This window comes from Rattus norvegicus, chromosome 2, assembly GCF_021556685.1.
Source record: "Rattus norvegicus strain SHRSP/BbbUtx chromosome 2, alternate assembly SHRSP_T2T, whole genome shotgun sequence".
In the NCBI taxonomy this organism is placed as follows: domain Eukaryota; kingdom Metazoa; phylum Chordata; class Mammalia; order Rodentia; family Muridae; genus Rattus; species Rattus norvegicus.
Window position 1 is genome coordinate 57531128 of NC_141535.1, and position 12604 is coordinate 57543731.

Consider the following 12604-nt stretch of genomic DNA (forward strand, 5'->3'; position numbering starts at 1 on the left):
CTGTGATGGCTAGTAGCTCCCCAAAGTATGCTACCTATCAGATTCTTAAAGTGAACTCCTCTTTCCCTTCTGGGGAAAATGTAATACCAGTGACTCAGCACATGAGGACTTTCAACAGACTTGGGTTAAGGCAAGAAGGTTTGGGTTTCACAGTGCCGTGATTTTTCTTCTAGAAACAATGAAAATATAAACACGTCACACAAATTTTTATATTTTCATTTTTGCCAATGTTGGAAATAGAAGTGTCCTGTCTGTGTAAAAATCTTTCAGATGAATTGTTCTGAAATCGGGTTGCTCCACTGGTAAACCAGGGCAGAAAATATATAGCAATTGTGGAAGTATTTTTCTGTGCAGTTGGAAAATTTAGAGATTTTTTTAAATGTTCTCTCTTCTAGTTTCCTGGGAAAACTGGTTTTAAAAAAGCTGGACATTTATTAGAAACATTAATTTTCCAAATCTTGGTATAGGTTTTTATGGGATTGGAAAAGGGAGGTTAGAGTTTAAAAACTGCAGGCAATAGAATGACTCTTTGCTACTAGCTTTAACTGTTGTGAGATTTTATCCATATTAAATTCCATTTTTAGAACCAGACTTTTTTTTTCTTTTTTTTTTCAGAGCTGGGGACCGAACCCAGGGCCTTGTGCTTGCTAGGCAAGCGCTCTACCACTGAGCTAAATTCCCAACCCCCAGACTTTTGAATTGCTATATCACAAGATTCAATAAGAAATATAGGAAAGAATTAAACATATTTTGGTTCTATTACTACTATCTTTTCCATTAGCAAAGCAGCAACTTTCAATATTTTATTTCATTTTTATGTTTTATTTTTAACTTAATAAAATGGTAAATGTATGCATTGTGAAAAAAATTTGATTGTTTTTCTTTTTAGTAACTGTGATACAAAACCAATTTCGTGATATGTTCAGTGCTTACCAAATTAGTATTATATACAAGTATTTGTGATTTTACTTTTAAATAGCCAAGAAACTTTCTCTAGTTTTCCTTATAAAAGATTGTCCAAGTAAAATTGTTTTTAAAATAAAGCGAGAAAAACATCACTCAGATTTCTAGCAGTCCTAAACCACAATTGAAATCATGGTGCACACGCGTCTAGATGGTGTCATGAATGTACAGGTGTTTCTCTTTCATTGAGTTTATTCTTCATTTAAAACCGCTTACGTAGGGGCCTTTCTACTTTACAGAGTTATTTAAAAGAAATCTTAAATAATTATCTTTGGACAGAATAAACTGTAAAGAAATCCTTAGAGTGCTTAAATCCTCCTTAAATCTAACTTTGTTTTAATGTGATCAAAGATGGGACTTCACAATCCACCCGGAGAAGGGTGGTAGCATTGGTCCCACTGATGGCTTTTATCTAGATAGTAAATGTGTGGCTTGACAATAAAGACAAGTTACCAAGAGACGGCCTCACCAAACTTTGTGGTTTTCAGTCTTTTTTTTTTTTTTAATCTCCATGTGGCCTCTGTAGCAAAGCAGATAGGCTAAAGGGAACCAAGGCTTTGGCAAGGAGTCTTTTGTTTCTGTTCAGCATTACAACTGTGCCTTGAACTGATAGAATACAGTTTTAGGATCATAAACTGTGTGCAACAGGATAGGGGATTGAAGCAGCCTGTGGCCAGCAGTGAAGTCATGGCATCTTCAAAACCAAGTGAGCTGTCAGTCAGAGGTGTGGTCTTGGACTCCATCTTCTATAACATTTTTTATCAATGACTAATACTAGAAAAAAAAGCATTCATTGACACAGTAAATGAAACCTAACTGGGAAATGAGAACTAAGAAGAGGAAGTCATATTCACAGTGGGTAGATTAGAGCCAAAATAAAATTACAGAAGTAGTAAACAAAGCGAGCAAGGCTTTGAGGAGGGTTAAAACAAACCAGGGGAAAACCAGGCTCAAGGGACATTTTTAACAAGCATCACAGAAAATAACCGGGCTTTCTTTCTTTCTTTTTTTCTTAATAAGTAGCTTATGTTCTGGGGCCAATTATGATCGATAGCATTTAAAACTCAAACATAACATTGTATACTGTATTCTTTATTATAACCCGCCTAAAGCCCTCATTCCTAGATGAGTGTCATTTGTTCTTTTGATCAGAAAGCCTCCCACTTTAAGAGCAAATGTGGAGAACCCAACTCACTAAAATAGGAGCCGTAGGAAACAAATGATATGATTGGTAGGTTGAAAATGAGGTGTGTGTGTGTGTGTGTGTGTGTGTGTGTCAGAGACGGAATAAGTAAATAGTGGTCTTCAAATAAGGACACACAGTTATGAAGCTAAAAGGCTCAGAAGTCCCTCGATTAGCTTAAAGCCAACCAATTGTGCTCACTTTCGAGAAAGACTGGAACTTAAGGAACTTACAACAGGTGAGGAAACAATTTAAAACAGGCGAGAATAAACGTTAGCACTAGAGGGATCATTTGAAAATCCGCTAGCATTTTCACTGACAGATTTCTACCATTTTATTTTGTTTTTTAGTGATGGTGATGTGTGGAGGGATGAAAGATAAAACTTTTTAGTATCCTGGCCAGACCTCAAACTTTGTGGTCTTCATCTGAGGCAGGAAATAGAGTAAATGACTTGAAAGCTGTAAAAAAGGAAGCAAGTATGTCATTTATCAAGGCTTGTACTGATAGTGTCAGGAAATATCTCTTTAAAGCACTGTAATTGTGTTAGATCCTTCAATCTAAGTGCAACAGAGCAGCAGATGCCAGGACGCAGACTTCGTCCTGAGGGACACGGAATGTGTAGATGTGGGGTCCTATCTCAAGAGAGCAGCAACCCAAGTTTATTTTCTTGGTGTTCTTTTAGTTTTCTTTAAAAAACTTTTGCTGCTTCTATAACTGTCATAGACCAACTATTAGTTAAAAGATGCAGGTGACCCAACAAGAACAAAAAAATGCAGGTGAGACCAACAATTGAAAGGGGAATAGTAGTTTACATTCAGATATACATCTTGTATTTTTTTTCCTACATACATGCTTGTAAAAATTATTTTATAATGGACCCTTTGAATTTTATACGTACTTCAAGCATTTATGAATACAGGAAATCTGTAATTGCTTACTTAACTTAATATCATATTGTTAATGAAATGGATCAGCGTAGTCATTTTAAATGACTACTACATTTGCATAATTTCTACCTTTGGACTTTTAAGTTTACAATTGTTCACTATTATTAACAAGGGGAGCCTTTCCAATATTTGTTTCTCTTTGTGGTTTTAGAGGGGGTTTGGTCTGCTTGTTTCTATTGAGAACATTACTATTGTTTACAACACTATTAGGGCAGAAGGAGCAGAAGGTTTACGCCAATAGATCTTTGTTTTTGACGTCTGTACTGAAAAAACGAAGTGGTTAAGGCAAGATCTCCACTTTCCACTTACTTTGAAGTCTGGAATAGAGAGGTGAGGAATTGGAGGAGACAAAATACCCTCTCACTAAAGTAATCTAGTTTAAGAGAGAAGGGCCAAATGAGTACGTAATAAACCGCTTCTAGAAACTCGTAAGCTAATCACTTTTACTTGTATGCATTAAAAACATCTATCCAACGCATCCGCATTAGTCAGTGATGTAGGAGTAACAGAAAGCCAGGACCAGGCGCTCAGCCTCCTCCCTAGGCTCCGGGTGGAGAAGAAACCCTGTCTGGGGCCTCCGGGCGCTGGCGCGCGCTGGGGAAGAGTCCCGCGCGGGCGAGTGCCCTGCACGCCCGCTTCTGCACTCCTTGCACGTCCGATGCCAGGCAGCCCGAAAGCAAACCTCCGCCCAGCCGCCCGCTCCGGCGGCGAGCAGCTTTGCCTAAGATAAAGCGCGAAGCCGCTTAGCTCAATGGTCAGAGCGTGGGTGGAAAACAAACTTTGTTACGTGTTCACTCGGAGCACCGCGGTTCTGGGAAAGGATCAAAGCCACATTCCTAACTGTGCACCGCGCGCCTCACTCCCCACCCCACCCTCTCTTTTAATAATAATAAAAAATAATGATAATTTTAGCCGATGAGTAACGAAGCGGGCTTTAAAGCCACGCGGGGAGTGCAGCGGGGCGGTCCAGCAGGTGGCCCGCCCGCATCCCGGCCTCCGCCGCGCGCGCCGAGGCCCGAGCCACATCAATGGGAATCCCCCGTGGGAACTGCGCCTCCCACCACGCCTGCGCTCCGACACCCTGCGGGTCTCAGCGCGCCCGGGTCGCAGCCCACCCCGGGTCGGCGCCTGGTTGCTCCGCGCCCGCAGGCGAGCCTCCGTGCCGAGGGGCGGGGGCGCTGTCGCGGGGGGCGGAGGTGGGGGGGGGCGGGAACCGCGCGCGGGGAGGGGAAGGGGTTCTCGCGCGATCGGGCGAGGTTTCCGGTGTTGTGACTGAAACCCGTCAATATGGCGGCGATCGGCCGCGGCCGCTCTCTGAAGAACCTCCGAATACGAGGTAAACCCGCTTGCCGCCCTCGCTCTCCGCACCCGGTGTTCGCTGTCCGCCGCGGCGCTCGGCTTTGCCCGGGGTCTGGGGTGGGGGAAGTAAACTGGGCGTCGGGCGCCGCTGGCCTGCGATGGTTCCTAACTGGGGCTGTGTGTCTGTTTCGCACAGGGCGGAATGACAGCGGCGAGGAGAACGTCCCGCTGGATCTGACCCGAGGTAACGCGGGGCACCGGGGCCGCTGTGCACCGGGGCTGGGGCGGGCAGGCACGCGACCCGCGGGGCAGCGAGGGGCCGAGCCCGCGCCCATCCCCCTGCCCCGCGCCGGTTTCCCCCCGGGTGAGCCCCTCCGGGCCTGGGGCGGCTGCCGGAGCGCGGGAGCGCGGGGCGGACCTAGGTGCACCCAAGGACCGGGGCTGCGCGTACGCCCGCGGGAGCGTGTTTGCACCCCCCGTCCGCTCCCGGGCCCCCGAATCCCGGAGGCGGCCTCGGACGAGGGGAGGTAGAGGTTGTTATTTAGGTTACTGGAGGATGTTTGTGGGAAGAGCGACCACATCCTGCCCTCCCCGTCCCCCGGAGCAGATGCTGGATCTGCCGGCTTCTTGCTGACTGCGTGACTGCTCTTCTCTGCCCGCGCGGTCCTCTGGGGGCCCCGCAGCTTTGCGAACTCGGCGGTGAAATCGAGAGCCGGTGATTACTGCTGTGTCTGCTTTATGCCGCGTCTCCCTGCTGCTTCCCGTTCCCGGGCCCGCTGGGGCTGTAGTTGGCTAGAGACCGCCCCCTCACTGCCGCAGGTTCATTGTGTACCTTCTGTCTGCAGTGGAGATGCGTTTGTTTACACCTTCTCTGCAGGGCAAGCCCGGCGTGCATTTTTAAGAACCGTCTCCGCCGAGTGATCGGTGTTTCTTGCTTGGGTCACCGGCCACCAGACTGGTGTTTATTCCACAGTATCTCGCCAAAGCATTAGTAGTTCTGTGCAAGGAGTTCTTTTTTCTCTTCTTCCATAAACAGGAGTTGGACTACAGATTTCGACAGTCACTTCCCACAGCGTTGTAGTTGAGTGTAACTAACTAGTTCTGCTGTGCGGAATCACTTTTCGAGTTCCGTGAAACACCTTAGGATGTGAAAAGAAAAGACACTCGTAAACATTCCACATGGCATAAATTTGTTCCCCCCCCCCCCCCCCTTGTATGTAGTGACCATCGTATAAAGTATAAGGATGGTGGATGTCGGTTTTGGGAGACCCATCTCTGTATTGACAGCATAATTCATTCTCAGTTCTGTTTCCGTTTTTGTAAGAGCCCGGTGTAGATTGAAAGACTATAGTTTTGATTTAGTTAGATGAGTACATGTTTGTTATTTGTTTCTGATAGTTCAGGAAGTTTTGAGTAAACTAGTCCTTTCAAAGTGAGAAACTTTTTTAAGATACAGTACAGTGGTGTGTAAGTTCTAGAAATGGCAATTAATTAAATCGGTGATTTGGAACTTTTTTTTATTAGCTAGGTTTGAGAAACAGTATAGAAAAAGGTCAAGCTTTTGACTTTTTTTAATTTGTAAATTTAATATATATATATGAAAAATTTCCAGCAAGCATTCTGAGTATCCTAATACAGATCTGAGACTTAGCATTGTGCTTCTCTCTCTCTTTTTAAAGATTTTTATTTATTTTATGTATGTGAGTACAGTGTTGCTATCTTCAGGCACATCAGAAGAGGGCATCAGATCTCATTACAGATGGTTGTGAGCCACCATGTGGTTGCTGGGAATTGAACTCAGGTCCTCTGGAAGAGCAGACAGTGCTCTTAACTACTGAGCCATCTCTCCAGCCCCAGAATTGTGCTTTTCTAACCATGTAGTTGGTCAGTGATTTCAAGAAATTGTGAGAAGAGACTGCAAGGTAAACCTGAGCCTGGCGTACAGTAAAAGCCTGTTCAGATATGGGGTTGGAGATAAACTGTGTAGTGTGTGATTTTGTTAATCTTTATACATTTCTGTGGTGGTGTCAGAATTTGGGATTGTAGAAAAGCTTATTTGAAACTTGCTTTGCTTAAATATTAACTCAGACAAATCTATGGGTATGATTGAAAAGAATCAGTTCTCTGAGACTGTTTACTTAAACATCTATGTAATAAATATAATATAGATAGCTGTTCCTAGGGTTATAGAAAATGCTTAGAAAATGTTTTCATTTGCCCTGATAAAATGTACTAGCGTTCCAAATACGTATTCATAGCCAGTTGACCTGATTGCAAAAGCAATGCACAACAACGAGAAGTTATTTGAGAACTGTAGGCCTCAACCATAAGGAAGTTTAGCAGAAAAAAGTTACGAGTTAGACTCATATATAGTGAGACAGCTGATTAGAGAAAGTGTTTGTTTAACAGACACTTCATTGTTTAAAAGCTTGTGGATCACACATGAGGAAAGTTCATGAGGAATTGAACTTTAGTAATGATTTCAGACCCATGAGGCATCTGGGTTGCAGCTGCTTGTAGATTAGATTACAATACGGAAACAGATAAAAGTTTGAGCAGCTAAAGTTTTGTTTTGCTTTATGCTAAGGCAAGGTTTGCTGTCATGCAGATTGTTTTGTGACGTCTACTGTGTAGGTGGACAACCGTGGTCATAGTGATCTGTGAAAGAGACATCCAGGCATATCAGACACTGACTGCGAAGTCAGATAGTTCTGCATTGTAAGCTCAGGGACAATAGTAGCTGGGGGATTTGGGACAAGTTATTTGACCTTGCCTACCTCCTGTTTCTCCACTGAAAAAAACTAATTTTAAAATGTTAGTAAGACTGAAAGGTAAAGGAAGGTAGTTCTTAATTACTCAGTATAAATTATGTTTTATCATTTATAAGCAATATTTGGTGTTAGCTGCTCCTACATTGGGAGGTTGGGATTCTTTGTATTTTAAGAAGTATGTCAGGTGATTGTGGGTGCATGTACATGTGCACGTCCACATGTGTACATGTATGTATGGAAGCCAGAGGATAACCTAGGATGGCAGGAGCAGTACCCTATTGGCCAATACCACTCAGTGGCCCGGACCTTATCAGTTAGGCTGAACCGGCTGTCCAGTAAACTGAGGGATCTGCTTGTCCTTGGCTCCTCAAGGTTGTGATCAAAATGTGTGCCACCACACCTAGCTTTTTCCCATGGCTCTGGGTTTTGAACTCAGGGCCTTACACTTTTGGCAAGCTCTGGCAGAGCATTTCTCTGACTGAGCTATTCCCCAAGCCCCAAATTATTGTTTTGACTGTTACACACGTATTCAAGGACTCGGGCTGAAATGGAGTACTTAGTGGTAACATGTTTTTGCTAGTACCAGCACTTAGGAGGTGAGACAGGACTGGGAGTTGGAGGCCAGCCTGGGCTCCCTGAGACCTGTCTCCAAAAAAAAAAAAAAAAAAAAAAAAAAAATTACCAATTAAGATTAACTGAAAGCGGAAAGTAGAGTTTGTTGTATGTACTTAGGGTAAGATGTGATACTACATTTTGTGAGCCTTAGAATTGTTTGTCCTAGCACCAGAAAGTTTTTAGTTATGTTGATTTACTTGTATTCTGGTTCTCCTGGGGCCCAGAAGGGTTTGGGGCCTTTGATTTTAGTACTGGTGTTATTACTGTGGCTCATATAGAATGTTTATTGACAGATTAATTTTGACCTAGGAGCCCAATTAGTAAATCTTAGAGTTAATTTATTAGTAATTCTCGCTTTCAGTTTTGTTCAGAAGCCTACTCTACTTAATTTGCGAAGGTCCTAGTTTGCTTCTGACACCATTAAATACTCTCTATATTTCACACCAAGATGTGCTTTTTAAAAAAGTACAAACACCTAATGCTTCCTTTAGCTACTTCCATAGCAAGCATGCACCTTTTCCTTTCTTTCTTTTTTTCTTTTCTTTTTTTTTTTTTAGATAGTGTATCCCTTTCTGGTTCTGTTGACTCAGGTTTGAAAGACACAATAATCTCTCAGTAAGCCCCCGTTAGTATAGTTTTCTAAGTGTCTTCCCAGAAAACGGATACTTCTGTGTACTACATATTTATTAGAATGCAGTTTGTTGGATTAGACTGAAATGTTGATGGTTCAACTTGCTGTGCAGTATTTAGAAAGGCAGGACAGTTATCTGAAATAGTGTGAATTGAACATTTTTTTTGTTTTCTAATTTCCCTTAGTTGGGAGGTTACTCATTTGTTTAATTGCTCACATCAGTTAACCAAACATTGACAGAAATCTATTATGTATCAGAAACTGAATTAGATGCTGGAAGAGTAGGAATGAGAAAGATGTTCCTTTTAAAGTTGATTGGAGCTGACAAGAGAAGTGATTGTGGTATGAAACAGTAAGTAATAGGACAGAATTACCGAGGCAGCAGCCAGAGGAGAATGTGATCGTCTGGTGCATTGGTGATCAGAGAAGCCTCTGAAAGGTCTAGCCTTCCTTAAACGCTGTGGCTCTGTGGAAGGGCTCTGCAGAATAAAGCACGGTGGAAAGGGAAAGTCAGTGGATAGAGGACCTGTGTAGAAGTTCTCTCCTATCATCAGAGAAATGATGAAGGATTAGACCAGGGGTTTAGCTACAGGAGTGGAATCAAAGATATTTTAGAAGGAGGACATCAGCTGGCTTGCTTTCTCCCACTGAAAACCAACTTTTAAGTTTTGCTAACTTCTCTGTCTGTCTCTCACTTTGGAGACAGTCTTGATGTGTTCCTAGCTGGCTGGGTAGTGACTGTAGCTCAGGTTGGAATAATCTTGCTTTGGCCTCAGTGCTGAGATTACAAGCAAGTGCTTGCACACCCAGCTTCCTTCTTTGCTTTATGAAGGAGGTGAAGGCTGAGAGATCAGAATTCTGAATTCCTAATTAAGTTTCCTCTTGCTGGAGTCAGGGTGTAAAGCAGCTTCTCTCCAGGAGTGACTGCTCTCGGTGAGACTTCCTTCAAGAGTCTGTACAATTCTTTTCCTTTACTTTAGTTTCTTCCTTCCTGTTGGCTCCGTTTCCACTTGATTAGCAAATATTTGCTCTATCCTTATGGGTTACTAGAGTGGGCACAGGTCAAGACAGAGTAGAAAGAGATAAAGACTAGGAAAAAATACTTCTGAAGACTTTAGGCAGATGAGTTTATTCCACAGCTGCCTTCTCTACCTTGGCTCTCTTCCTGTAGTGAAAATGCTGTCTTAATTGATGTGAACAGCCTCTCATGAAACTCACCGCCATTTGAAGTTTTACATTCTACTTTTGCTATGATTACTATATAGCATTGTACCAGGCACTAAATTACCTCAGTTTCCACCAACTGTTTGCTATACTTATTCCTATTCAAAGAAGAAAAGCTTTGAAATTCTAAAGTGTCTATCCAGATATGTGTTTCAGTGTCATAGGGCCAGGGAATGCCAAGTATCTAATAATCATCTTAAAGTTAGAGTGTAAAACTCCACTTTCTGCTTCCTAGGTACTCTCTAGATCTTCTGTTCAAACTCCATGCCTGCTCTTCATCCTCGTCGTCCGTGATAAACTGGTGACCTCTGAAGTGTGTAGTTGGTAGTCTGTTCCATCATTGTTGGTGTTCATTCAGGTTCTCATTTTCCCTGTGCAGTAACAAAAAGACTTTATTTCTGTTTTTACCTTTTTTTTCATTCCTGCTGTACTGCTCCAGGATCATTTTCTTGTAAGTCCAGATTTGATCTTACCATTCACGTGTAAACAAACAGCAGGAAAATAAGGTTTACTTTTGCTTACAGTATTAAGTCCAAATTCCTTAGCTTGGCATCCAAGGCCTTTTAGCATTTATTTATGCATTTTCTTTTGTGCTACTACAGCTGTAGTAGTCAATGCTCTTGCCTGTTTGCATAGCTTCCGTGTAGCACTCTGCTTCATACACAGAGCACTGTTCATAGATTAGGGTTAGTTTACTGGTCGAAAGCACTTACTGTCCCTTCATTTCTGTTTTTTCTCCTTGGCAACTATGTTCCTATTTGAGAGTCCTGTTTGGCTTGAGTGGGAGAAAAATGCTGTTTTGAAGTGTGGCGTGCCATTTTATGTTTCCTTAACATAGGTGTTTCCTTTACCTCGGAGTGCATTCTCAGTACTTTTTGTTAAAGAGAAAGGTGATTATTTAAGGTTGGGGTAGAGCTGAAGGTCTTGCTCATGCCCACCAAGAAGTCTGTTTTTGAGCTTCTTCCCAACCCCTCCAGCAGTGTTTTGAATGAAAGAATGGAGAAAGAAGTGAGCAAAAAAGTAGTATAGTATTAAAGAGATAGAATAAAAGAATGCTTTGAAGTTTGCAGTTCTGCGGGACAACCAATGTGATAGTGCTATCAGATAGAGAAGACAGGGCTGCAGTGTAGGCTTTACATTTCGTGTGGTTGATGGCACCAGCTATGTGGGAAAATTACTACCTACCAAACTGAGTGGATGTTTAGTGGTTGTTACTCTGACTCAAGTACTTTTTGGGGAGAGAGAGGTGGGGGGGAATATGAATATGAATGAATGTGTGTGTGTGTATTGGGAGTGAGTCTAGGACTTTACACACGCTAAACCTGTTTGATGCTGAACCGTGTCCTTAGCTCCTCCATAGACAGTTAAAGATATGAGCATTCCTAGATAGGAGAGTGCACATCGTGGGTAGGATCCTTAAGAAGAAAGGCCAACAGAGGAAAGTCGGGAAGGTTATACTCTGAGAATCTGTCAGTTGGAGGGACTGAGAGCTGGAGCGCTACTCTTAGTGTGAGATGACTTTGGCAGTGCTTACCCTCTGGACTTCAGCTGCCTTACCTCCAGGATGCATAATGCTTTATGAACCCAGCACTTTCACCTTCTGCTTTGTGATTCTCAGATAATCACCACTGGCTGTTGAAAGGTTAAAGAAAGCATTTGGAACCTTGTTAAAATCATGGTGAGAAGTATTCCCATAAATAATAAGCGTATGTGTTGGAGTGGTGGTGTTTCATAGCACTTTAAATGTAAGTTACAGTCAAGTGCTCCAGCTGCTGTGACTGCTACCTTGGTCTCCTGCTTCAGAAAATAGGGCTGTGCAAAGCACAGTGCATGCGGCAAGGCCAAGAGAGTGCTCTGTGTGCCTGTGACTCTGACACTGGCTCATCAGCCTGCTCTCCCCTGCGCTTAGAAAGGAGGGTGATAATGTGGAATCCTAATATTTAGTCTATGTGTCACTTGGGCAGGGCACATGTTCTTCTCTTCTCCTTTAGTAGATTTTTTTTTGTTTGTTTTTTGTATTTTGATTTTCTAAGCAAATAATATCAGAATAGTGGAGGGGAGTGAACAGGTTAAAATGTTTAGTAGATAACCGATATCTGAGTGATTGTGAGGTAACTGTTTTGGATCACCCATTGTTTTGATATCACTGAACTTTTTGTTAGTGTGGCCATGTTAAACAGAATTTCACCCCTCCCCTGTATAGTGAATGGCATATAGAATTATGCATATGCCAAAGTAAATGGGAAATAATTACATGTACCAGCTAAAAATAATATTCATATTCAAATAATGGGGTTGACAAAGAATCCAAGAATGAGTGCATTCTTCCTGCCCCTGTTAGAGTCTTCCATCTAGACTCATGCACTGTGCTCTGTACCTAGTAATGAGATGGATATAAAATAACACTGAGAATATGCTAGTGCCTTAAGCATACACTGGTTAAAGAGTCGGGTAAATTTCATAGCAAATATGTTTAAAAAAACCTTTTAAACCCAAATTAACTGGGATTTTAAAGACTTATAGTAAATAAGTTCCATATTTTACTCCCGATACTAAAGAATTTGGATGTATAGGGTTTTTTTTTCTTGATGTCAGCAAGAGTCACCATATGAGACTTGAGGCAGTTTTAACAATCAAAACCTAAATTTGAGAACAAGCATCTTACTAATAAGTCACTCAGTGTTTAAGATAGTATTGTAGGAAGTTGGTGGCAAGTGTTTTCCCTCTGAAATGCTGAAGACATTATATTTTAGGTTTGGGTTTGTTTGACCTTTGCTAGGAAGTGATGCTGGACTGAATTGTGAGATTTGAATTATACTGTGAAATAATTGAACACTTGTGTCGAGAATGTAATTGCTCACATTGCAAGCTCAGCCATAAATGATGCTCCTATTACTACTGTGTAGGGCATGTGACCTTCCTCTTCATTAATATGTCATTGACAGAGGGTACTGTGCAAGTTCAAGGGGT

The 12604-nt window shown here is 42.3% G+C and overlaps 1 protein-coding gene across 5 annotated transcripts in view; it reads left to right on the top strand.

The window, feature by feature from the left end:
* The first annotated feature begins 4359 nt into the window (after positions 1-4359).
* Rictor (RPTOR independent companion of MTOR, complex 2) overlaps positions 4360-12604 on the top strand; it is a 91862-nt gene continuing 83617 nt past the window's right edge. For all 5 annotated transcript variants that reach the window (XR_015662553.1, NM_001433124.1, XM_087621723.1 and 2 more), the window contains 2 exon segments: positions 4360-4430; positions 4590-4637. Coding sequence is in view for 4 of the 5 variants with exons in the window: in NM_001433124.1 (NP_001420053.1) it covers positions 4382-4430; positions 4590-4637 (97 nt within the window). In the remaining variant the exon portion in view is untranslated.